The sequence below is a fragment of the Seriola dumerili genome, unplaced genomic scaffold (genome assembly GCF_002260705.1).
Source record: "Seriola dumerili isolate Sdu_G_001 unplaced genomic scaffold, Sdu_1.0 BDQW01000191.1, whole genome shotgun sequence".
Lineage (NCBI taxonomy): Eukaryota > Metazoa > Chordata > Actinopteri > Carangiformes > Carangidae > Seriola > Seriola dumerili.
Window position 1 is genome coordinate 4,177,152 of NW_019174446.1, and position 27,854 is coordinate 4,205,005.

The 27,854-nt window shown below is 41.3% G+C and overlaps 1 protein-coding gene across 1 annotated transcript; it reads left to right on the forward strand.

The window, feature by feature from the left end:
- Positions 1–120: 120 nt before the first annotated feature.
- LOC111227790 (eukaryotic translation initiation factor 3 subunit E-A) lies at positions 121–27,854 on the forward strand. Its single transcript, XM_022753501.1, has 13 exons — positions 121–223; positions 1,748–1,865; positions 2,123–2,240; positions 4,302–4,344; positions 5,379–5,483; positions 11,288–11,413; positions 11,797–11,921; positions 14,319–14,445; positions 15,108–15,209; positions 19,394–19,503; positions 25,802–25,904; positions 26,375–26,509; positions 27,679–27,854. The coding sequence occupies exons 1-13, from the start codon at positions 134–136 to the stop codon at positions 27,712–27,714; spliced, it is 1,338 nt and encodes a 445-aa protein (XP_022609222.1). The 5' UTR covers positions 121–133; the 3' UTR covers positions 27,715–27,854.

A 27,854-nucleotide genomic window follows, 5' to 3' on the forward strand; every position in this document is an offset into this window, starting at 1 on the left:
TATACACATATATATATATATATCTTTTTTCTTTTTTTTTTTTTTTGTTGAGGATGCTGACAATGTCGCTGATTGGTCGGCCCCTCTCTACACAACTGCATCATACATCCACTTCCCTTTCCCCGGAGCAAAGATGGCGGAGTACGACCTCACCACCAAGATTGCTCACTTTTTAGACCGTCATCTCGTTTTTCCTCTGCTGGAGTTCCTGTCTGTCAAAGAGGTACGGAATATATCAAGATATAAACACTTCGCTGCCATTTTTGGCTAATTTTGATAACTATTTATGGCTTTGAAACAGTTTTAAAAGCCATGTACGCCGACGAGTTGGTCACATTTTCTGCAGCTGTGTAAAGAAACCACGTTTAACCGTAGCGGAGCCGGAAATGTAGCTCTCTACGTTCAAAATAAAAGAGGAAAAACACATTACTTTTGACAGGTCATGGGGAACAGAACAAAAGAAATTGCTATAAACACTTAAGCGATTAGATCGATGTATGCAGCGAAACCACAGTTTAACATTACGAAAACATTACGCTGAGACATTTTGCGCACAATATCGATATCGAAAGGTGACAATTGTTTTTTACATTTGAAAATACAGTACCGGAAGTCGTGCGTTTCATAGTGATTAGATTTACACTGGTTAAACGAGCCACGCGCTGTTTCAGATTCAGATGTTTGTAGGAGTGCGCGTTTCCTACACAAGAGCATTAAGTTTTTCACAGTTGTTGGGCGGTGCTCCTTTATACGTTACCACACTGCAGGTCAACGATGTTGCCGCCCAATAGGGAGGTACTGGGCAATGAAGCACTCGAAACAGAGCTCCCAGGCAATGCTAATCCATAGAAGGTGAAAACGTGGTTGATTTGAAAGAATAACTCCAAATGAACGGCAATGTACACTTAGGCAACGGTTTGGGAGGTATCGAGGATATGTTGGAAAATATTTATTAACACTGATAAGAACATTTAACTACTACGGCCCGTAGACATCGCTGAAACTAACGTTAGCGTTAGCTAACCGTGGAAAGCTAACATGAACGTCAATTCATTTGCTAGCATTGCCTGCTATGTTCGGCAAGTTAAGCTGAACGTTGTAATATTACCACGAAGCATAGCCAGCATACCATACTGGTTTGTTCAGTACAAATTTTATGTTCATAATATAACACCATAATGTTATATATATATATATATGTCTATATACAGATGGGTGATATATTAAAGGAAAAACCCCAAAGATGAGTGGAAAAAATAGGACAATACCCCCATCCATATGGCACGTGGGCTCACTATATGGTTTGAGTATGGAAATAATGTGAATCATTTAACACACCTATGGGAGTTTTTGGACTGACAGGGAAGTAGAAACCTCCAGTAGAGTTTAGAGACTTATAGAATCAATGGCAAGTATCTCTGAAGCCATTCTGGAGGCACATGGTGGCCCAATATCTTGTTATGGCACTATATGCTGGTATATCCTTTAATTTGTCACCCATCTGTATATATTGGCGTATGAAGGCTGATTCAATTCACTGGATCAAAAGCTATGAATGGAGAAAATGTGCTAAAGCCATTATCCACTAAATACTGTATTTTATTAAACTAAATACTTTAACTATTTATTTGGAAACTCAATGTATCAGTCTTTGTAACTTAGTCAGAGCCTACTGGTCAGATAATAGGCCTTTTGTTTAAAGCCTTCCCCCTCACCTCTGGTTTCTTTCATTGACTCTATTTCTTAGATCTACAATGAGCAGGAGCTGCTTCATGGAAAACTGGACCTCCTCAGTGACACAAACATGGTGGACTTCGCCATGGATGTGTACAGGAGCCTTTTTCCTGACAAGGAAATCCCCCATAGTAAGTGTTGACGCGTGGTGCATATACAGTACTCACCCCCATTTCTCTAGCGCTAACTCACACAAAACCAAGAAAGATATTAATATTGCTTGATAGACATCATAAAGGGCAGCTCCGCTACACCGCTTACTCCATTCAGAATTGATTTAGCAGTAAACTTTGTTTTACAGCATTTTCAGTGCTGGGGTGCAGCCCATGCACATCTAGGTTTATGTTGTTGCTGTAGCTAATGACTTTCTTTATCTTCCCTGTGTCAGCTCTGAGGGAGAAGAGGACGGAGGTTGTGGCCCAGCTTAAGCAGCTGCAATCAGAGACAGAACCCATTGTGAAGATGTTCGAGGACCCTGAGACAACAAGGCAGATGCAGTCTACCAGGTAAAGCCTGTAATTATTTTTATTCAAGAGTAGTATGAAATTTATTGCTGGGCTTAGTTGCGATGATTCTAGTATTAGTAAAAACCTGTTATTTGAAACAGTAGACTGCATGGCAGTATTGCAAAGGGATTTTGTAGAGTCCATGGAACTGTATCTTGAATGAATAATGTTTTTAGCTTTTTCAGTGCTCTCACTGAGCGAAGTCAGCAAAGACAGAAGTAAAAAGAGACAGACGCAAGATGTTGTGGTTAACTTTATTAAGACTGTTTTGTCATCTACAGTGATTAAAATATTTTGGTCATATTCAGTCTTTATCCTTTCCTTTGTTTCTTGGCGAGAGCATGTATAGTTAATCAAAAGCATTTTCCATTTTCATCTCATCTCAGTTTGTACTCCTTTATTATATTGTTTCAGCTGGGCTGTAGACATATGTTTATTTAAGCCACAGATTTGTAGGAACTGTTATGTGAGATTTAAAGCCTGATAATAGCAATATTGACTTAGCACATGTCTATGTGATTGTTAGTTTGCTGTCAGTATGAAGTAAGGAGGAAATCTACCTTTTGGATGAGGAATCATGTGTCTGTCTTTAGTTATACATTATTCTTTCTTCATACCATTGGATTTGTAAAACAATAGGAAACGCATCTGGGGTCAATGAAGAATTCTCTCTAAGGCCAACGGACATGAACAGTTTTATTCCACTATTATGGCCTAAATTATTCTTGATACAGTTGTTTGTTTTTAACATTGTGTCTGGATTAGAGGATCATCCAGTGCTGAAAATGTGAAATGGGTTGATATTTGAACCCTGATGCCCTGTCTATTGAGGTTAATATGTACAGATCCACAAAGCATTTTACAGGGTAATAGAACCTATTGGTCTTGGTACATTTTATTGAATGGTTACCAGGCTTTATTTGGACTACTATTTAAGCCAGAAAATAAGCCCGGCGATCATAGTAAATCACGTTATTGTCATATTTATAAACAGTGTCATTATCAGATAGACAGTCTGTGGATTATGTTGAACATTAGGTAAATGTATGATTTCTTTTCTCATTTGTTTGGACTTGTTAAAATATGGAACTACCTTTGGGTTTTCCAGTCAACATGCTACTGATGGCTCCTTGACGATTTCAGTGCAGAAGGTGGCAGTAATGCTGTGCAGACTTTTTCATGAACAGTTGCCACTTGTAAATCTCAGTAGCTGGCTCTCATCTAAATCTCTTTTAACAAGTGAAGAGTAAAATGTAATATGTTTTGTATCACTGTTAAGACATGGTGCAGATATTGTTCTTGTTCTTTCTGTGTCTATGCAGGAGGATATATCTGCAGTGTCGTTTGATATAGGGTTTAAAAAGTAAAAAAAAAATAGGTATTGACATTAATGGGAAGTGAGTGGCTCATACATATTATTGGGGTCAGTGTTTCAATAATACACAGGAGACATACCACACTACAAGGGAGGCACCTAGGAGCTTATAGAGTCTGTCCTCTATTAGCTTCCAAGCAGGAGACAGCCCCTTCCTAAAGCAGTGGAGAATCCCACCTCAGACTAAATGAAAATCTCTTCACACACATCACACATGCCAGCAAATGCACATTCTAAAAGTACGCATGCCCGAGATGGACATGTAGGTTTAGTGTGGTGTCTACAGAAATTCCAAGATTTTAGGTCACAGGCAAAGTTGTAAAATGCAGTTGGGATAAGACAGCTAAGAAGAGCCAGTGCATTCCTCTATTTTGACAAAGCCATAGAGACTCAGAGGCTGTGCTGAGAAATCAGGATTCACTTTATTCACCAGACATAATTTGTTAGACATGGCTAGCATAGATTTGTAGTAGCCAAACCAAATGTAATAAACAGCCCATCACACTGTTTTAAATATGAAATGGTCTTCATTTATGTACGGCTCTTGATTTAGACCAGAAGTGGAAAAATATACCTGAATGGGGCTCCAAACACCAGGATGTCAGCCAAACGGCGACTCAAGTTAAATGGCCTCTAACTACAGGAACTGTCTTGATTTTTTTTTTTTTTTTCTTTTTTTGTTGCAGGGATGGACGAATGCTCTTTGACTATTTGGCAGAAAAACATAACGTAAGTTGGCCTGATTTGCTGACATCTCACTTCTTCACTGCATTTCCCATGGCTCTTGTGTGAACCCATGGTTGTTTTAGGGGCGAAGTGGGAGGGGCAGGCTGAGCAGGGAAATGCAGAATTACTTCCCAAAACCCTTAACTCATTTTCAGGGTTTGTATGGCTTGCACAAATTCTGCGGACATTTACATTCTGTGGTGAATTGTTAAGAATAAACGGAGTAGCTCGGGACTCGTGGATAGAGCCGCAAGAATGCCGGAGGTTCTATATTTACCGTGATGTTTGGCTTCCTACCCTCCCCTCCATCGGTCCCCTCCCACTCCGGTATCCCGCTGACCTGCATGCTGTCCTCAGTGCACCTCCATACAGCCCAGGCTCAGGGTCCCACAGCCTGCTGTGGGAAAGGCTTGGGCGGCCCGGAGCACCCACTGCCTGTCACAGTTTAACTGAACCTTAGTGAAGGCCTGACGTCAGCGCACACTACTCTGAGATACTGGACAGCAGGAAGGACAGTTAAATATAGGAAAACAAGTAGGCTTGAAATGATAGCCCTATATATACATATACATCGCTAATTTAGTTCACATGACCACTTCTTGGCAGATTTGTTCCAAAAGTTAAATATTCTCTTGCCATGGCCAAATACCACTGATATGATATAGCAGTGTTTACTCTATATTCATTTAGCAGTGGTGTGCCACCACAGTGGAAACTATGTTGCTGCTACAAGTAAATATGAAATTAAAATTGGATTTGCAATTTAGTTACAGTGATCTAAAATATATTTGGTGTAGCTAAGACATTTGAGAATTGATTTTTTTAAATAATGATTTAAAAAAAAAAAATACAACACCCTAACTCTGATGAAACACCAACACAAAACTGGAATTTCCTTAGGCACCAGAGCGGCATAAAATAACAGAGGAAGCACGATGTTTCAATTGAAAATATGCTCAAGTATTGTTTTACTTGGTCTGTCAACGATTCACATGTTCTCTGTTTGTGATATTGATACACTCGTATTTCTCTTGAAGTTTCGTCAGGAGTACTTGGACACGCTATACAGATATGCCAAGTTCCAGTACGAGTGTGGAAACTACTCCGGTGCTGCAGAGTACCTCTACTTCTTCCGTGTCTTGGTAAGTTTTCAGATTTTTATCGCACTCATTCAACACCATTTAACATTAATAGTGATGTTTGCTGATAACTGTACACATAACTGTGTCTGCAGTGTTTTACTGTCCTCATTTATGTACTGCTTAAGGCATTCCTCTGACATATTAAAATTGAACATCACATTACGTCTGCCAGATTGCTTTAATTCCTCAAAAGGCCAATGCTCGCACAGGATAGGAAAAGAACACTTAGAAGTAATTGAATGTGAAAAGCTTACGTCATTGCCTATTCAATTCACTGCACGTCTTCTGTATTAGGAGGAGACTGCTGCTCTAGGACTTGAGTAGGATCTTTTACTGGGCCAAGTGATCAGTGGCGGAATGCATAATCTGTCTGTAGTCTTCTCAAGGGGCGGGCCTCAGTAGACAGTTTATTGATTTGAGTGCTGTGGCCAAGAGTCCCTTGTCACGACTTCTGAGCTTATGGTGTGCTTAGTTATGCAAGGCATCTGTTAGTTAGCACGAAGAGGGTTCCACACATTTTGCAAGGTGTTTCTGGAAGGGTGTGTGCCTGTGATGGGAGGGGTGCTGCTCTTCCTTTCCTCTATTTAAAATGATAAGTTGGAAAGAAATGACAATTGTATACGTTTATATTTATACGTATATGTTTGATTAAATGATATTCAAGTTAACTCTTTTTAAAAATCAGATAATGCCAAAGTTTGCTTTACAGAGGAAGATAATTACAGTTCACAGAGAGCACTGGCAGAATTCTTGTTAGTGCACATGCACACTCCCTATTTCCTCTATAAACAAAGAGATTTGTTGCCTGGGTTCTGGAGTTTGTGGTTTTCTCCCTTTGCCCTCATGAGTGAAGGATGAACGAGGCTGTGAATGTGCTAGGTGCAGCTCGACTACAAGACTCGACTGCTGCTTCTCGGTGTTCTTAGTCAAAAGCTTTTTATTCTGTGAAAGGTACCACCTCACCTCGTCTTTTTAGAGGCATCTTTTGTATATTTGTGAACAAGTGGTTTAGGGTTTGACTGTTAAGCTTTATCGTCTGTGCTATGCTAGTCTTTAGTCTTTAGACGTAGACTAGCAGAGGTAGCTGCATCTCTGCAGTAATTGGTACTTTTAGAGAGGCGGAAATCTCCAGAGTAGTGGACATGTTGAGAAACGAACACTGGTTTGCAAGATGTATATATCAGGTGCTGATGTGCTGTTGACTAGATTCTGTGGCATTTTTCCAGTCAGTTCGAAGTATTGTGCATCCCTGCAAAAGACAACGAAATGAGGACTCAAGTCAGTGACTCAGATATTCAGAATTGTTGGCTCCTTAACATTTTTCAAGCTTGTTTAATATCCTATCACAAGTCACTGTGAATCTTGACAGAGTGAATTGAAGAAAACACAAAAGCAGGAACAGCACCAGCCATAACTACCAAAAGAAGTGGGAACTTGGGAGAGAAATAAACTTTTCACACATTGACTGTGGAAGTTCTTCACCGTGAATGAAGACGACCCAAAGGTTGCAATTTGTAATACTTGTAAGGACAAAGAAAAAGATGGAGGAACCGCCACAAAAACATTTGGAACAGCAAACTTAAAATTAGACACTTAAAACACCGTCACCCTGCTGAGCATGTCCAATTTCAAGAAGCTAACATCTCTATTGCCTACTGTAATGCTTCCTTCAAGATCACATGCAGAGTTTCTTCAAGCTTGTGTCGACCTCCTTGTTGACTTAGATTATTGCTCCATTTGGAATAAAACCAAATTTCCAGCAGAAATGTAGCAACTTTTGACTCCTGATATGATCCTGTATGAAGTGTGAGTAAGTTCAACTCAACTGAATGTCCTATAATGACCAGTGGAACCAGCCTGCATAGTCAGTGGTTTCCAAGTGTCATTCACTTGTCCTCTTGCTTTTGTTTGTCTTTGGTTCAACATTTAGCTTTGCGGTAAAGCCAGGACTCATGCCAAAACCAGCCCTGAAAGAATGGGCAAGAATCAGATCAACATTTTGTCTATTCATTAGAGTGAAAAACATTAAGACCATCTTTTGTTCCTATTCTAATTGGCATTTGATACTGCACTGTGTTGCCTCTTGTCTTTCGGATGTCAGTGACTCTGGCTAGTCATGCACATTCACTATGCCGGAGTGTCCCCTCCTGAAAAACTTGGCAGTGGCTCTGTGCAATGATGAACCGTCTTCGCTATAAACAACCCTCTTAACGCAAAGCAGTTGGGTACTTCATTTGATGGGTTTTTCACTGATCTGCCCAAATCTGTAGAAGGAAGAGTTGCATCTGAGACAAAATGACAAGTAATTCACCCAAGCTTTCCACTTCCACTCCCTTGCCTAAAAAAAAAAAAAAAGCATTAAAGAAAAGTTTTCAAAAGCTTGCAACGGATATGTCTCACTGCTCCAGCAACAGTTGTTTATGGCTTTGCAACTCAGTCTAAATAAACCAAAATTGCTCTAATTGAGGTATGTTGTTCGAAGTCCAGCAGAGAGGGTTTTTTTGTGTTTTGTTTTTTGTTTTTACCCCTCAAATTGTGAGACCCCACATTTTAAGTTCCAGCCAGATCGGGCTCTGTAACTAGATATCTGTTGCTTACTCTTGACAATGCAAGAGGCTTTTTAGATGGGGGGGAAAGGTAGAAATGGATTTCATTAGTGGGATTCTGTGTACTGCTCTCCCCCTCCCCTCTTCTTGGTGTTTTGTGGACCTCCCATCCTCACAGGCCCCTTGTCTGTCTCCCCCTCCCCCGTATGGGAGAGGTGAGGCTCCATAAAGTCATTTAACGTGGGAAACCCAGTCAATTAAACGAAGGAAGCCAGCCTTGCAAAATCCATGCCTCAGGTCTTGTTACAGTGTGGCCTAGCCCGAAAAGAGCAACTTATTCATATCCATCACTTAATGCAGGGATTGAATGTTAAGAATAAAGATTGAGTATCCCGTCGGATCCCCAGCACAGTAAATTTATTGTTGCTGGTCAGTCAGTGAAATGTGCCCATTTCACAAACCAATGGAAACTTAAGGTAACTGCTGGAAAAACCCAGGTATTGAAACTTTTCTAGCGTGGCCACTAGTGAAAGCCAGACTGTGTGTGTGTGTGTGTGTGTGTGTGTGTGTGTGTGTGTGTGTGTGCGTGTGTGTGTGCGTGCGTGCGTGCGTGCGTGCGTGCGTGCGTGCGTGCGTGCGTGCGTGCGTGCGTGCGTGCGTGTGTAGAAAGCTGCCATAATGACCTGGAGGTTAGCCAAACATAGCAGGCAGGGACTTCCAAGAGAGGGAAAAAACTAACAAACAAAACAAAACACTTCAACAGATGAAACACTGACCTTTTATCCAAGCAGTGTAGCTGTTTTTTTTTTTTCTCTAAGTGTTACAATACTGATCTCTCTTTTGACTTCTGAAAAAGATCATTCATAATGGACCCGAGTTGTACTCCGTGATCAAAGAAACTCTGCCGCTCTGACTGGATGGATGAACACACCGTCTTACTGTGTTCTCCTTTGGGGGAATACCACAGGAGATTTTCCAAACATTTTCCTGTTACCTGCCATCGTCTCATATTATAGCAGTTTGTTGAAATGTTATCAGAGTGTATCTGGTCTTAGCCACGTTAAAAAGAAAAACCTTTTATATCTGAATAATTCGACCAATTTGTGGGGTTCCAGCGGAAACTTGCTCTTTTTTTAGTGTTTCCTCCGCTCGTACATCTGTCGTGTCTCACAGTCCACTTCAGCGGCTGTCCGCCGGTGTACGGGGGTGTGTGGTTAGCATCTAGGTTTCTCTGGCCGCTCAGCAGACACCCACCCTGACTTCCTGCTTGACTCATGTCACTGCGTCTGGTGTTTGGTGTTATCGTGAACTACTGTGGCGCAGAGTTTCCCATGAGCCCTAGGGTGTAGTCTAATGTCCACTACAGTGATTGCACTGCCGAGGTTCAGAGGCATTCTCAACCTGTGTTTCATTACCTGATTCTTTTTTGTTTGTTTTAGTCTGTTCTGGAAATCAGAAACAGTAGCCTGTGACATTTTTCAGGTGATTATCTTCACAAAGATGTGTCTCGTTAATGTCAGTTCATATTTCAGCCTAATTACCTTGTGATAACGACCGAGTTGTCTGCAGTAACTGAAGGTAAAGTCAAGTCACTTCATATGTTAGGGGAAGGAGATTAATGCAATTATCATTCTCTGTCCTGAAATGCAGTTGAGTTTTCAAAAACAAATGTCAGTGGCAGCAGCAAACTGGCATTTAATCACATATTAGGCATTGTTATTTGGCTAGTTAGCAGATGTCATGTTTAAGTGCTTGACAACCAGCACAGAACATTTCTACATGATCTTTTTTTTTTTTTTTTTCTCACAGTTTTTTTTTTTTTTTACTGAACAAAAAAACAATCACAGATCAAACTAACGCACTAGGTCGCACTAAACAAAGTAAATAACAAATTTCTTACTAATTATCAATCAGGCTTGCCAACCTAAATAAGCAACAGGATATTAAATGGTAAAATAAATAAATAAGAAATCATAGCGATTCTTTTTTTTGTGGTTCTTCAGCCTCATAAGGAATGTTTTGAATATTTAATACTTATTATTATTTGACCAATAAAATAAACAAAGTATATAATGACAAATGCCCATCCCAAGATACCAGATAATTTGTTTGATCAACACTCCAAAAACTCACAGGTTTACAATAAAATGAAAATAACTATTAAATCGTCCAGTAGCAATGTCACACTTCAGTATACAGTAGATCCAAAAACATTTCTCACAAGAGATACGGTCGCAGGTCAGTGCAGAGTCGGACAATGTTTCCTGCCACTTCCTAATGGATGCGAGGTGTGCTTGCCCCACTCTTTAGATTAATTGATCATTTTTCATTTAATTGCAATCAGTGACACAATCTTTGGCTTTTCAAGTGCAGGGTGTGGGTGGAACCAAATATCTGGTTTAGAATTTTATGTTTGTGATATAACTACACTTTTAATACTTTTATATATATGTATTTATATATACTTTTAATACTAATGAGGGTGGATTTGACCACTGAATGGTATGGCAATTTCAAAGATAGACTTTGGCTTCATGATCCTGTCTTCTGATTCATACTGTGGAATGAAAGTCAGGATATGTGGACCTCTGCTGCACGAATTTTGGGACCATGATACTAAATCACAGGATCATTCTTAACTGCAGACAAGTTAAATGACATTTGAAATGTTTGCTGTAACTAGGCCCAAATTATAATTGGCATTGATTATAAGTCTATCATTGCTGATATGCAATTAGATTTGAGGACGTTCAACATTACACAATCAAGTCAAGCTCCACTGCTATTAAAATGATTTAGTTCTTGCAAATTGTTCAGACAGCGTAGTGGCACACATGCTCCAAACATGCCTTCACTTGATGTGGTAATTTTCAAACTGTATGGTCAACTGCAATGCAGTGGCTGTTGTATCTAAAAGTGCAGCAAATTCACTTTTATAAAAAGCTAAACAGTCTTTCATGATCCATTTCTCTCTTTCTGTCAAGCTCCATTCCCTTAGGATGACATAATTTAATCAGTTTATCCAGTATAAATAAGAAAAGTGACTGCGCCGTGCAGCAGTGCCACTGAAGCCAAGCAAGTAGTGGCAAGTCTGGTCTCACTGTGTATGGAGGCAGATGTTGCTGAGCAGTCCGCCAACCTGTATAAGGAGACGCTTAATCAGCATTTTGTCTGTCAAATAACGTGGAAAAAGTTGCTGTTTCATATGTTGTAATGTTGTGAGGTTTTAGCAAGTGTCCCGTGTTGTCTCTCCACAAGGTCCCATCGACAGACAGGAATGCCCTGAACTCTCTGTGGGGCAAGCTGGCCTCTGAGATCCTGATGCAGAACTGGGAGGCAGCCATGGAGGACCTCACCCGCCTGAGGGAGACTATCGATAACAACGTAAATGCTCCACTTCTCAGAATTTGATACCTCATCTAGATTCCCTTACATAGACTTCCAAATTGACATTTCACTTTCAGTACAGCTCTACTATGGCATTTTATTCCTAACCCACACACACTCATCTGACTACTTAGGAACTTAGAGTTGAGAATGAAGTGGTTGTCTGTGTTTGATTGATGGCCATTTAGGAGGCAACTGCGCTTAATGTCTTTTTTCCTTGTACCTTGTTGGAGAAAAGGATTGCTTCTACTTACAGTGACTGTCTTCAAATGAATTTACAATCCAAATTTTTTTCTTTGTTGCATGTCTGTCTCTTCTTGGCTTCTCTGTCACCTCTCTTCCCCTTTGCCTGCCTGGATTTCTGTCTTTGCCCCGTCCAGTCTGTCAGCTCCCCTCTCCAGTCTCTGCAGCAGAGGACATGGCTCATTCACTGGTCTCTCTTCGTCTTCTTCAACCACCCCAAGGGCAGGGACAATATTATTGAGCTCTTCCTGTATCAGCCGCAGTAAGTATATTTATAATACAAAATTATTCTTCAGTTTCTTAATTTCACTTGTTCTTTTGCACCCAGGAAACTGAAAACTCATGAGAGAATACCTGAAAGTAGTTTTAAGATGAGATTGATTTCCCCTAAACAAGGGCAACAGCAGCGTTCTGAAGCTTAGTTGATCCTTAAAATACTAAAATGGGTATATAGTAGTTCATTATGGTAAATATTTTGAATGTATAACATCTCTCTTTACTTATTTTGATAACAGTTGTTTTTTTGTCTCCAGCTGTGTTGTTGTATTGTGACAATTTGTGTGTATGTGGGTATTCCTCTGATGTGTTGTGTGATAGGTACTGTGTGTATATGTGTGGTTAAAGTAATTGGATTGAGTATTACATTGCATCTCCAAAATAACTCTTGATCCTAAAAGCATTTGGAGAAAAGGTTGGCCGTTTTATATCATGAACTTGATTTAGAGAAAACCATTTGCTTTAATAACACATTTTTGGGTGGTGGGCTTCTTCGTGAACCCTGCTGGTATTTTTAAAGTGGTTTCAGAAGTGTGTGTTTTTCGTGTGGTCTGTTTACTCTCCAAGTCGAGAACGAGGCCATGTGTATTGCAGATCGGAAACTTTATACACTGTGTTAAAATTTGCACACCACCTATTTTGATGTCTTTGCTCCCTCCGCCTGTTCTGATTGCAGGCTTGTATAATTGTACAGATGATTGGGCTCCACAGACAGTATGACAGGCGACCACAACACAGCACTCTCAAATGTCTGGTTCCCTGAATTTTACTCAGTTTTTAATTTTATTGTGGATGATTAAGGAGGCCAGCCCAATAATTACTCATGAAAAGCTCACCCAACCATCTGTGTGGATAAACTGAGGTAGTTTTGTGTGCTTTGCAGTTTCACAGTCTAGAAACCTCATGTTTTCCCCACTGAGGCTTGGCTTGGCTCTTGTTTCCCATCTCTTGACCAGTACTTCCTTTGGCTGAAGTCGGTGACCAGTGGCTGGCCTTCGGCTCCACATTTGACCTCCGTTACCCCTGCAGTCAGCAGATGTTGGTCCAGAGCCTTGTTTGTGTACTACTGACAGACTGCACTGACCTCAGAGAAAAATAATGCCCCCTAACTAAGAATGATACAGGTGCAAACTGGTGGAATATGACTGCAGTAGCACGTGCTGTCACGTCTTTGTCTTTATTACTTAGTCAGTTGTTTAACATCATTTTGGTTTCCAGATGAGCTGTGAAACGGGACCTTGTTTCTCTGTCCCCCGTCTGTGTTCTCCCACAGCCCCCCCTTCAGCAGAGGAAATTTGAACTCATACTTGATTTCTTGGCTGCATGCCTCAGTAGCATCTTCAGCAAACCAGTGCAGCGATGCTTGTTGCCTCAAAACTTCTCTAAGTGGAGTAGGGTGAATGCCCCCTAGATATGGTACAGTGACTCATGCAAGATTGCTTGCTATTGGACCCCCCCTTGAGAGTGAGTAGGTGTAAGTTAATCAGGAACACAGCACAGAGCGTTGCGGTCTTCCACGGGAGTCAAGCAACTACAAAGGGAGGGAGAGAGGGAGGGAGGGAGCTCTCCTAAAACCAGGCTGACGATGGCTTTGCCAAAGAGCCCACTTCTGTTTTTAGACTGAACATCACAACTGCCACAGGTCCCCTGTCCCTTTAATTGTTTCAGCTAATTAGTTGCCGGCACTCTTTCTCTGAATGCCATGTGTTCTTCTGGACTCAGCCATAGGAGACCTGAAGGGGCCCAATCCACTTCCTCTTTTCTGATTTAATTTGGTCAGTGGGGGTTTGAGTGCAGGGTGAAGTTCAAAGATAGACATTTAGAAACCAATAAGGAGCTTTGGTGATACAGTTAATGTTGACTGATTGCCATCTTGACAAGGAAAGGGGCGTGTACTTCTGTGTGTGTGTGTGTCTGTGTGTGTGTGTGTGTGTGTGTGTGTGTGTGTGTGTGCGCAGACCTTACACGTTGTTTTCACAGAACACTGTCTCCAGAGTTGGTGTGGGATTATAATCAGCCTGTAACGGCGTCCTGTCTCTTGTGTTCAGCCCTTAGCCGGTTGACCTGTGGTTGAAACATCAGTCCCTGATGGATTGGGTTTCAGCTACTGGGCAGGTCCCTGCTCACTGATCTATATCCTCTTGTCAGGGTTTCCTTTTCCTCCTCCCTCTCACAGGACACTAATGAAAGAGACAGCTTAAATCTGGGACCCATGTCCAGCAGTGAGAGTCCTGTTAGGACATTATCTGTTCAGCTGCAAAGGCTTTTTCTCTGCTCTAAATGCCAGGAGCCCCATAAGCAGCCAAAATGTTATATTATGTGTCCTTGTAAAGACCATGTCTTTGCTCTGATAAGTGATTACTTTTATCCTCCCTCATCCCAGATACCTCAATGCGATCCAGACTATGTGCCCCCACATCTTGCGTTACCTGACCACAGCGGTCATCACCAACAAGGATGTCCGTAAGCGCCGGCAGGTTCTGAAGGATTTGGTGAAGGTCATACAGCAGGTAACAGACTTTTCCTCTTCACACAGTTATCAGGTCATTGCTTATAGGCCATACAGGCTTCGAAGGATGAGTAACTGACCATGTAACCCAAGAGCAATGCTATCACTTCTTTTAAGAGCTGGAAGTGTATAGTAGGGTTTGGGTCCAAGCTGTAGAAGCTTTATACCCATTACTTCTTATAAATGGTAGTGAACTGACTGAATTGCAATGTACCAATGCCTTCTCTACCAGTAACAGAAGCTACTTATGAACTAAGCACAGTGCTCTCTGGTCTCTGGCCTCAGCTCAGGTTGGGACTCTGAGTGTAAGCATGATTTGCAGCTGTTTAGATTTCAGAATGTGTTTTTGCTCAAGTCCTTGTAAATTGTTATGTTTATTTAGCTGTTGTGCCCAGCAGGTGGTCACTTTAACTACATAGTCACTGAACAGCTGTAGGATTTGTATATTTTCTTAAGTGAATATACACATGATGATTCCAAAATCTGTCTGGATCTTATTTTACTAATTGTGTAAATCATGTATCACATTACATTTTGCTATATATATATGTATGTAACTGTATGTCTGGTTTATTTACATCTTAGCATAGCTAAACCATGGTTTTATAAAAGATATGTATGTGGTGGTGATATTTGATTTGATTATGTTTAATTTTTTTTCAGGAATCTTACACCTACAAAGATCCAATCACTGAATTTGTGGAGTGCCTGTACGTGAACTTTGACTTTGACAGTGCTCAGAAGAAACTCAGGGAGTGTGAGTCGGTGAGTAACCACTTCAGTAATCTCAACAACACTCATTTCACCTTTTGTTCCCAAACTATTAGGAGGAGCTAGTCTTGGTTTATTGTGCCTCTCCATGACAATACAGAGGTCTTCTGAGGACCTCTGATTTGTGGGTCAGACTCCTGAACTTTCACATACAGCCCTGCAGTAAACATGGTTAGTAATCATGTGATCTCTTGTCTGACCTTCTGCCCGTTCACACAGCGTTTCTATTTGCTGGAGGTCTGCATGGGTCCAGTGCAGACAGAACAGTGATAGTCTGTCCCTTGTATCATACTGTCAGATACTGTCCAAGCTCCTTGGACACTGTATGACTCAGGCTGCAGTCAGATTTTACTATGGCCTGTAATTGACCCATCAGGCTAGTAGTTAACAGTAAAAGCTTTATAAGCAGAAGTCTCCGCAGAGGCGTTCAGACACTCGTTTTCAGTGGGAGATCTGTCATAGCTCCGCCATTTAGAGCCTTAATTTGAATTTTGGTTTGTAATGGCTAAATGTAGCTGTAGTCCTTGATGTGAGAAAGGAACATGGGTAATATACTATAAGAGTCCTCTTTTTATGTTGAATACAAAGCTAAACACACAAAGAATGCTGTGTTATGACATACACGTTGCAATTTTATTTAATCATTTTGTTTATCTTAATATCAACAAATTCCTGTGATTTTGTCAGATTCCCCTCTTCTGTAGGTCTGTGTCCAGTCTGTTCTAAAGAAGAGTTGTTAGATATTGATCACCATCTCCATATAAATTCAGTCAGAGAGCATCCACTGACTGTTTAGTAATAATTTGTGTTAGAAATAAGGCTGAACATTTAAATCGAACTCGCACTATCACCAAGTGCAATCTCCAAATCACAGAAGCTGCAATTTCTGATAAAGGTCAAATATGTCTCAACATACCCTAAACGAAGCATTGTGGGGCTACAGAGATGCCCCGGCCAACAAATCATATTCACCAGACATAAGGGAACATCATTTTTTGGTACAAACAAACCCTTTTTGTTATCAAAAGGGGTGGACACAGCTGAATAATATTACACAATATTGACTGTGATATTATATTGGTTCTACCTAGGTGAAGCTGCCAACTGAACTGCCAAGTGAATATGCAAAAATGTTAGAAACAACTTATAATGCAAAATAACACTGCAACAATATAACAATGCAGTAAAACACAAACTACAGCCTCAATAATGACAATGGTCTTGAATCAACATCTCTCTGATATAGTATTTTAAAAAACATGAAATTACCTTCTGTCAATAAGTATCATTTTGCATTATAAGGTCAACTTCATGTGGTTTTTGTGGGCCCTGGTGTCAGTGTAACAAACAATTTTGAGGCTTTGATGTTTGACTTTCTACAAATTCCTCAGTGTTTTAATTCTTTCTAGATGAGCCTGCTGATCTCAAATGCTACCACCGCTGTTTGCGTATTTTAAGACATTTAAGACATACATGCAGCTGGATAAACAGGGTGGACACAATAACAGGAATACCTTTACAACACAATAATAATGATTTAATGGCAACAAATTATGTGTTGCATTGATGGCATAATCTCAGGATGGCTTATTATGACAGTCTGGTCAGATCCTGTGGACACAATCAGTGGACAGTAATCAGATTTAGAGAGAGAGCAGGTGTCCTAGCTGGTGTTGTGATATATGTATATTTTCTGTAACTTGATCTACTAGGGCATTCTTTGCATATACACGCTGTAATTTGGTTTTCCCAGATGACACGATAATTTGGACCTACAGAGGAATAAAAGGCTAGAGGGTTATTTGGCCCCTTTTTCATCTTTTGCCTCTCGACGATAAACCTTCGAAATGAAAAACATCTGGCCTGATCAAATGGTTCTTTCCCAGGAGTAAATGTTTATAAATCATGTCAGCGGTTTAGTGAAGGTTCCGTTTCATTTTAGCCCATTTTCAAGCTAATACAAAGAGTCTTCAGCTTCAGCACTATTTAACAAATGAGGAAGTTATAACCAAACTCATCTGGGCAGATTTGTTTTTACTTAGTTATACCCTCAAAAAAAAATGTGTGCGTGGTCAGAAAAAAATCCACAGCATGTTCCAAGAGAAAATGAGATTTTTCCTGTGCAAAGGCCTCCAGGGGCCATCTCCAAATGATGACATGTACTATCAACAATATTAGAGCTGTATCCTATTTCAACTAAGACATGACACACGCCCTCAATCACAGACCTTGTTAAACACTTGCATGCACTTCTTAGGAGCTGTCTGGACTGGTCTTGACCTTGCCTCTTGGGGCTCTTTTTACAGAGACCTTTCTGTGCTTGAAACATATTCTCAATCCTTGCTAACTCTGAGGTCACAGCCCAAGTTATTCCAGGTGCTTTAAACACTGGACTACCTGTCAGTCTTATCAGTGCATGTCCAGTACGCACAAAAGCCCTCTATTGACCCTGTTAAGTTCACAAGCAGGTCTAGCGAGGTGGGTGGTTCCAAAAATGTTTAACAGCACCTTTTAATGCATTGCCTGTGATGGTCTGCAAACATTTCCCAAAATGGTCCTGTTTGAAGTCAGTAGTGCAGTTTTTTTTTTCCTGCAGAAATTCACACGCAAACCTTTAAAAAGCGCATTATTTCAGAGGTAAAGGGATGTTTCAGTGATTGAGGTAAGCGGATACCCCATTGGGATGGGCTGTTGTCTTGATGAGCATTTGTAATGCATCAATTTTGAGTCATTGAGAAGAGTGGCACCCATCTATTTACTGATTGCTGTAATAGCAAGATATGGGTATTGTTTTCAGCTCCCCTGTGTTCAGTTCACTGTACCCTGTACAATAGTTTGAGCTAAGTGCTTTCAGAGGGGGAGTTTAGCTTGGTTTAAATTGTCCTGTTCAGGCTGCCGAATTTTTTTTTTTTTTTTTTTGTTTCTTTCCCACTCCACCTGAATCTGGAATCACTGTCAGATGTTTGAATCTTGCATGTCAAAGAATGAAAAGTATAGGCCTACCTATAGTCAGGCCCTCAGATTGCACATAAAAGGGCTCTTTAAGCCCCTTTCAGAATTTGTTTAAGCTTTTGTGGCCTGAATCCCAGATGACAGTAATTAGGGCACTTAACTCCTCAAAGTTTATCAGCCTTAGATAAGCGTTGTCATAGCTGAAATGCGCATTGCCTGATAGCGCCATGTAGTTGGGATTTATTCAAGCAGAACTCAGGGCAGATAGCGGCTTTCTAAGCTTTAGCAAACCAAGCGCTGGTAATTCTTGAAGAACTTTTGAAGATGGAGGTCTGTGATGTGATATAGCACTCGATGGAGAGTTGGAATGCAGCAAGCACTGAGAAATGGGACCATTTCACACAGTGGTACCTCTGGGGCCATAGCTGGGTCATGAACATTTACAGTAGATGAAGTAGATGAATTGGCCATATGCAGCGGTGTCAAAGAGTCCAAGCAAGGCCGTATTTCTTACTGGTAACAAGGCACAGGTGATACTGTATATAGACGGTTGAAAAGACTTGCTCTCATCTGTGAGTTTATTTGGACTGGTGGTGGTGCTGCCGTTGGTGGATGACTGTAGCTGTGAAATTTGGTGATCCTGCACAGGAGAGTCGACACTGAACCACCAGACCAGATGACTGATGACGAGTCACAGACAATATGGTCCTCTCTGTGGTTGGCTCTGGTCTTACTGTATTGTCTCATGTGGTGGCCAGTGAAGTCAAATATTTGTGGTTGATTTGAAGCACCTTGCATGGCCTCGGGTCATTGACTGACTGACTGACTGACTTACTGACTGAAAGAATTTTCATTTTTAAAACTTTTGCCAAAACAGACCTTTTGGTGATGTAACATTTGGTTCTGTTTACTATGAATATATCTAAAATGGATTGGACCTTGGTTTTCACTGAATAGATTTTTTGCTTAATTGAATAAGACATGGATTATAAGAGCAGACGGATTGAAACTTGTAATGCTGCTCTCATGACTCAGTCTAAAGGTCTCAGCTTGATTCTCCTAATGAGTCTAAGAAAAGCTCAGACTTGTGTGCGTATTTAACTGTTTCTCCTAACTAAAACCTTAAACTGTGAGAGAACCTTTTGAAGTGGCCCAGTAAACAGACAGAAATAACTCTTTGTGTAATATTTACACAGCTTTTAAATAACATGCTTTTTGTCTCTTAGGTTCTTGTGAATGACTTCTTCCTGGTTGCTTGCCTGGAGGACTTTATTGAGAACGCCCGCCTCTTCATCTTCGAGACCTTCTGCAGAATTCACCAGTGCATTAGCATCAGGTAAGTCACTGAATACAAACCAGACTAAGTGAAACTAAACTTTGGAAGTCAGTAGTGAGTAGGAGCAGTCACATTGGTGATTTTGTATGGGGATACTATGGTTATTGCACAGCAGAGTTCTGGCAGACATCCCTAAAGACTAACAGGAAGTCATATTTGCTATCTCCAGACTTTGTAGGCATTTAGTAAGCAGGAAGTAAGAACATGGGCTTTGTGATCTGTGGAATTTTCCTCAGATAAGTGTTTATTGCCCCGTCCACACACAGCCATGCTGACCGCACACATCTTGAGGATTAAGCATTGTGGCATTTAACTGCTTCCAGGTCTCTACAGGTTGCTGTGCTCACTAAACTTTTAAGACCACCTGTCCGAGAGCAATTCATGGACAGGTTTCTCCCAGGAAGAGGTCAGGATTCAGATAGCTTTAGATGTTCCCAGTTACTCTAATGCACAGGAACATTTCAGCTCCTTTTCTTCAGGGCGATGCAGGTCAGAGGGTTCTTTAGGTTTCTGTTAACTCCTATTTCAAAATTTAGTTAAGTTACATTAAATAGAATAAAATTGACCTTGGATGCCTTCCCCGAAAAGCAAGAAATCTCATCAATCCTAATTATAGCGAGCATTAGCGGAGAGGGGAAAAAAAGGTTATAGTAATTGTTACAATTAAGAGAGATTACAGGATTTGGCTGCTGAGTGACAAAGATAAAGACAGAAGCATTCACCCCTGTCAGCCATTAATCCTCATCTTTGTAAGGGTGGATTTGTGCTTGTTGCTGTATCTAATCTCCGATGTTAGATAATGCATATGTTATTTTATTGTTCATTTTGTCCCTCACTAATTGATAGTACAAATTTCTCACTGCTATATTCATAGTATGCTGTCCCTCAGGCATATCATGAATACTGAAGGTTTGAAGCAAAGTCTGGATTTCAAATACAGTCCACGAACACATGATGTTCAGTGGAAAGAGGGAATGAATTACTTCTGTTGACACGAAAATGATTGCATTGACTGTTATATAGAGCCGTGGAGGTCTGTAGTCAAGGTTGAACCGTGGAACATGATCAGGCCCTGTCGAAATCTCCAGTTGCAGATTGTCTGGAATTGATTAGGAGTCCTGGTTCTTTTTGGCAGACTTACTGCAATTGGATCCATTTACTTGTTAAGGACCACAAAGGTTAGTGGTAACGCTGAAAGAGGAAGTTGAACGGTGATTTTTCTACTTTTCACCTTTTTCCTGCATCCTCGGCTCTCTGTTCGTTGAGGTTTCCAAAGCAGGAACACTTATCAGGGTCAGTTTCTGGGATTTCCATGTTTATTTTTGGTGGTGTTATGACGATGGACAGAACATGTCTATTTTTGACAGACACCCAAATTCCATGTCATTAGTACTTTGCCCAGAAGCCCTCTGTACCCAAGTGTGGATTCAAATGAATTTGATGGCTGTTTTTAATGAGGACATTTTTACAGCTGTTGGCCATGATGGTTTCACAGATATTTAGCTCGCCTTTTGCCCACAGCCTGGAACACAAAAGTGGACCCGAAGTCGGCATAATTGAGTTATTTTATGCAATAAAGTCTTATGTAAAACGTACTGTAGGGAGTGAAAATGTGATTCAGACTGCACTCATAATTGCATACACACACATCCTTTTGTCTAGACTGTTCAGTGTCCTGAGTGTGTGTGTTTCCAATTTAGCTTTGTTTTCCCGGTTTGATTTACAGGGTTTATTTCCGTAGTCCTTCCATGAATGTTTCAGTGGCAAGACCCTGCGTTGACCTCAAATGCACACTTGTCCTTTGACATTTTGAGTAAATGCTTGAGACGTGATCATTTGGGCAGTTTTTTTCCCCCTCATCACTAGATTGTATTTGTACACAACAGCTCACTGGTAGTTGGAAGGAGTGTCTTGTGTATTTGGATGTAACACTGAGGATCTTTCCACCTCACAATTGAGTCATTAAAAAGACCACACGATCATTTCGGTTTCCCCGAAAAATCAATTTTACCCCAAGCCGAAAGCGAGGTTGCTCCAAATGGCTTCAAGTCTCCCAAACGCTATCATATGTTAGTGTTTAACAATGCATTCATTTTAGACCAGCCATGTTAAGAAGGGGGCTACTTTTGAGAAGCATCCCCCATCCTACTTTCTCCTCTAAAAGCGTTAGACCCCAATCCCTGACCCCTCTCTTCAAGTGTGAGGTAGGTATTGAGACCCACAGGAGTCCCCTAGCCTGAAGTCGAAAGCTCAGGAGCCAGAATGAGTAAAGGGTCGAAATGAAAGTGATCCCCTCTCCCCCAAGGAACGGGATCATGGTTGTGTAAAATAAAACCAGTCATGGAGGCTGTCTGCTTGGCTTAAGGGCCAAAGGATGTCAATAGTGTAGGTTGTTTGAGTCCGACCCATTCCCTGCTCCCTCTCACATCTCCCTTCTTTTCTCTTTTTTTCCTTCCCCTCTTTCTTACTTTCACTCGGGGTGGCTGCTGTAGAGCTCTCTGAGACAATGAGATAAAGTAACCCTGCTCTGATATACAAATGTCCTTCCTGGGAGGAAAACATTGCCAGACTTTCTTTTATAAATTAGATTAGAGGACTTTGACTGGTACAGGCCAAGGCCCTGGGCCTTTTGGGGCATGCTCTGTTCCTGTGTTATGCTGCACAGATCACGTTTAGAGGGGTTAGGGGTTAGCTTAACTCCCCGGTGAGGAAACCAGATCATGTTTATTTTGATCATCATATCTGACCTGGACTTGACTGACTTGTGCCCCCACTTTACTGAATTGCCAAACAAAACACCCAGTACTGCTGTGCAGCAATCACTTAATCACATGGGTAAAATCGGAACCAATAACAAATTTCATTCAAATTTGCCTTAGATTACTTGATTGTTAGATAAATAAGTGAAGGGTGTTTCTGAATGTCGGTGAGCATGACCGGGCGTTGCTCTTAACAGTTGTTGACAATTGTTCTTGTAGTTTTTATACTGTTGTACAAAAAGATACAGGGTTAAACATAATGCACACAGCTATACGTTGTTATGCAATCCATAATGAAGGCCCTGCTATGTCAGATGGGTAACCTTGCATAGCAGCGAGATTTCTCGTAAGTGTGAATCGGTCTTGCCAGGCGCCAAGTGATTCGCTTGTGGCTGAACCACAAGGGTTTGGACCAATCAGCGTTCTATAAGGGAGAAACTATTACCAGCTACAGAAAGGCGACTGGGTGCCTTTTATGCACAAGTTTTCCCTATAAAGATGGCAAGAATCGTCTACAAGCATGCTAAGTAGCTTTCAAAGCTCCTCAGATTGCGGCTTGTCGCGTTTCCTCTTAGGCACTCAACTTCTGCTTCTATGTCATTTGATAGACAGATGATTCATCCAATCACCTGACAAGTATTTTTTTGAAAGTTTCTTCCCTTTTCCAACAAAGTCTTCCCAAATGGTTCTGTATAACAAACCATCCGTCACTTTATCAGACAGATGCTAATTCAACTTTATGGTCATTTTTGATGCAGCAGTTTGAGTCATGTTTGATTTCATTAATTTGGAAGGTGTTGTTGTTTGTTCAAATAACACCAAGTCAAGTCAAGTCAAATCAATCATTATGAGGTGCAACTATTAACAATACACCACTTGCTCTAACAACATTTAGACCCACAGACTAAAAACCTTGGTGTTAAAAGTGTCACTCTGTGATTGCTGACATGTGGTATCCATCACTGGCCAAACTTGCGTCATTAGACAGCTGACACTTTTCCGAACTTGTTAGGTTCCCATAATAATCCATAGGAGTAATTTTGTTGTCATGCGTCGTTTTCCCCAGGTTTTTTCGTGACCTGAAGTGTAATCATCTGTCCACCAGAGCTAGTGTTACTAGTTTGTTGATGTGAGTGACAGGTTAATCAGTCTCTCTATACTCTTTCCTCTCCTCTGAGCTGCTGTGATGCTCATGAATCAGCTCACAACTGGTGTTTTTCTTACTCGTTATCCACCTCCTCCATCACTTCACTGTGGTGAAAGTGTTGAGAGATATGCACTGTCACTTGGAGACCAAACCCTATTTTGCTCATTATGCTGAGGTAATGCTCTTTATTTGTTGTTTATGCTTTTAATGCCCCATCCAGACACTGACATCATTTCACTTCCCTTCTTTATGTGGTTTTGCCACCATTTGGCCAACATTCATTGGTTAGAAAGTGGTTGTCTTTTTTTCTGTTTGAGCCTTGAGGTAAGACAGACATTATCACAAATCCCAAATAAGATTACTTTCCACCAAAAGAATGTCTTAAAGAAGTCAGACTGAGAGCGACAGTTGCAATCAGAAATGGCGGTGGTGGTGGGATCTCTTTGCAGAGCCGTGGCGTGAGAAGTGGTTTGGTCTGGTCTGAGCAGATTCTAGCTTACTCACTGAAGGAGTCTCACAAAATGTGATTAATGGACCAGGAAGTGATAATTAGTTGAGTAAATTGTTTTTATATAGGCCTTATAACCCCTATTATTTTGTGCAAACAAACGGTGACTATACACAATGACAAATTTGTCCCTACAGTATTTGTGTTGGGTTTTTCAGGAGTGGGAGGGGTCAGTGTCTTGCTTTTGAGGTAGAATTGCTGTAGTAATTGTGGGCAGTGTACAGGGGGTTGAGGATATTTATTGGGGCCCTTATATGAAATGTGGTAGGCGTAGAGGGTGGTGGGGGTCAGACAGGAGGGAGGGGGCAGGAAATGTGGGGCGGGAAGGGGGACTAGATGGGGATATCGAGGGGGTCTAGTTATTTTGAAAGCCACAAGGGAAGCCAGCTGCACTGGGTAAAGCTTTGGATCAAAGAATGCCAGCCACCCTCATACCTCCCCTCCCCATGCTGTGACACATCCACGTCTAGCTGTATCAAAGAGCAGCCCAGTCTCCAACCTGGCTTTTATTTTAAGGGACAGTCACTGGTTGGACCAGTGTGTCATGACGAGCTTAAGTGGCCAGGTGTCCTGGACAGAGGTTCAAAAAATAAAAGGTTAAGTAACCACAGAGGCTCACAACATGGGGCAGTCCTAGCACTTCTAATTGAGTTATTCATACAAGTCTGTAAATCAAGCTCCCATTAGCAGAAGACCATTAGAAGTGTTTTGGAACGTGCTTCATATTATACACCTTTGCCTGAAGCGCAATATGTTAGCCATCTATTAAAACTGTCAAATGAAAATAGTGACTAGTCATTTGGCAACTAATGTACAACATCCATCATAATGTAGTGTAGTGTTAACTAAGAGTTATTTGGTGCTATTACATATTTTAAGTATACATCATGTTCAGAGAGCAGCACAGTTTAATTGAAGTCACTGTTGTCAGAAGATCTATCTTACCTCCAACCTGCACCCACATGTTGTGTTGAAGACAGAGACACTAATATCAACAGTAGTTATTTTTGATTGGTTTGATTATATTGTGAAATATCTTCTCTGTATTTTTCTGTTATGAACAAGCCAGTGCTAGCAGCTCTGTGAGGTTGTACTTTTGCACAGCAATGCTTTCAGCTAAATGCTAATGACTGTGTGCTAAAATGCTTACAAGAGAAGGTGCTGGTGTTTAGAGCGTACAATGTTTACGATGTTCACCACCTTTGTTTAGCGTGTTAACAAGCTAACATTTTACTAATTAGCACTAAACACCAAGGTGCAGCTGAGGTAGACTGGAAAGTCATTCCTTTTTCAGGTATTTGATCATAAACCAAAGTCATTCTGATGCATCCTCTGGGAACCATAAATAACTGTACAAAAAATCGTGCCTGTCCATCTTGTAGAGGGTAAGATGTTTCACTGAATAAAGGAAGACTTTGACCTCGTGGTGGTGCTAGAGGAAACGTTAGGGAATCAAGTCAAGTCAGTAGGAGTCAACCTCTTGGCACCATGAATGTCTGCACAAAATTTCGTGGCAGGCCATCTGAGACCAAAGTAGTGGACCGACGGACGGGCCAACATTGCCATCCAAAACCTCAGGCCCTGTGGTGGAATCTATAGAGGAAAGTTTTAATGCATTGACAAACACCAGAGGTTTTTATTTTTATTTTGTCATTCCTCAAAATGTAATTTAGTAGATTCATGAATTATATGAGGGCCTTGCATACAGTAATATTAGTCTCATGTCAGCAGCGTTATAGACTGAGCCCTTAGGCATTATATACATCCCAGGGTGTTCCCTTTCATTTTCCGGAGAATCTGCACACCACTGAGACGGACGACCCTTTCTTTTCCCTCATACCCAGACCCAGGTTTGAGCTCCATGTCTCTCTGTTTTCTCAACAGCATGCTAGCAGACAAACTGAACATGACGCCTGAGGAAGCTGAGAGATGGATCGTGAACCTTATCCGCAACGCCAGGCTGGATGCCAAGATAGACTCCAAACTGGTGAGACCTTGTGTCTTCTTCCTAAATCTATCGGCTCAGTGCTTAAGTGTTAAATCAAAGCTTTTCAAACAGACCTTTTCAATTTGACAGTGGTTGTGATGTGTGACATCGCCCCTTACAGAAGCTCCTCCTGCTCGTCCTCAGGAGGATAAAGAGGCATTATTTGTGTCCTGATTTTGTAATTGAAGGGTAAAGACTACTGTAAGGACATCACAACCACAATATCTCACCCTTATTAGGTCCCCTGCATGTTTTGACATAGACATCACAACAGTTCTCTGTAATCAGCAAATCATAGCCCAGTCTTTCAGAATGACATGGAATTATCTGGATGTGCTTGCAGTAGATGTGAATGTGACTTGTGCAACTTGTGGTTGGTGTTTGTAGGATGGTGTGTCTGCAAGACCAAATTTGATTGGCTTATTGGCGTTATTGTGAATCTGTTGTCTATTTTTGTCTGTATTGTCCAGGGCCATGTGGTCATGGGGAACAACGCCATCTCTCCATACCAGCAGGTGATTGAGAAGACTAAGAGCCTTTCATTCCGCAGCCAAATGCTGGCAATGAACATTGAGAAAAAGCAGGCTCACAGCACCAGGAACGAGGTGAGTAACGCACATACTGTACATACAAAATGCACACAAACCACCTCTCCCAGCTGGAGGGGACCATCCCTCCCTTTACCGATCAGATCGCTAGAAGGTCAACATGAGCTCAGGGCAGTTCAAAGCTTCTCAAATGATCAGCTCAGAAGAACAACGCTGAAGAATGTTGATGAACAACCATCAACAAAAGCTCTCTTTACACGAAATAAGCCAGTAAGAGCAAGTTTAACAGAGTGAAGGCTTTCATCCCTCCATTGCTCTTCAAAGGCCTAATGACAAGGTAGATTCCAAACAACCATAAAACGAGTCCTGAGCTCAGTGACTCAGCTCAGCAACGTAAATAAGGTGGACCCTCACTGGCTTTTGGTGAACATTACTCAAGCCTAGAGTTCCCTGCACTTAGGACCTGTTGCAGATGTCTGGCTCAGGGTCCAGTCATCCCATTTAAGTATGTTTTTGATGTTGACCTTGTGCATTTTAGTGGTATGTAGACTGCTCAAGTACTACAACTACACAGAATGTCATAATCACACACATACTCTGAACTGAAGCTGGGAGCTGTTGCTTCACACAGCTCTCCACTGCATGAAGACATGCGTGTCTGTGAAAGCAGATTGATGGGCCGGTTCCCCCACCTGACACCTGACAGCACCAAGGCCACAAGAGTTACAACAGACATGTTAAATGTTCACTTTTTAACTGTGTAGCTCTTGAGTGGCTATCTTTTGATGTGCTCAATTACCCTCCTTCCTATTGTTCTAATATCTGCAGCAGGAGTGCTGCCATAACCCTGTCCTGTAAAAAAAAGCATAGACCCCCCTCATTAAGGAGTTTTTGTAATTAGACAAAAGAGGCTGCAAACAACTCACAGAGCACCACTACATCCTGCTGTCCTCAAGGCTACAAATCACTTACATATAGAGAACATTTACTGCCTGCCATCTGGACTGGCTGCTTAGGGTCCCTGTCAGCTCTCACAACCACCCAGCGCTCACCAACAGAGCACACACATTACACACTCCCGACAGGGAAAACATCAGCACTTAACTGCTTGCACATGTATGATACTTTTTCACATTGCCTACAATCAACAGTAAAATTTTGTTGTGATCGGTTTCAGTAATCCACAAATGGTCTAATATGACTTTTTCTTCATGCTTTTCTTCCAGACACCAAACTGGGCAGGTCAGGAAGGTGGATTTTAGTGACACAGTGAAGATGGATCCATCTGACTGATTGTTTTACATCCTTTTTCCACACTTGTCTCTCCAGGAGCACAGTACTGTTTTGCACTTGGTTCAAGTCATCACCAATTCAATAAAAGTGACCAACAAAACCATTTTCA

Coding starts and splice junctions, on each gene's coding strand:
- LOC111227790 (XM_022753501.1), top strand. CDS start 134: ATGGCGGAGTACGACCTCACCACCAAGATTGCTCACTTTTTAGACCGT. Junction 25,905..26,374: donor CCAAGATAGACTCCAAACTG/GTGAGACCTTGT, acceptor TGTATTGTCCAG/GGCCATGTGGTCATGGGGAA. Junction 26,510..27,678: donor CTCACAGCACCAGGAACGAG/GTGAGTAACGCA, acceptor CTTTTCTTCCAG/ACACCAAACTGGGCAGGTCA.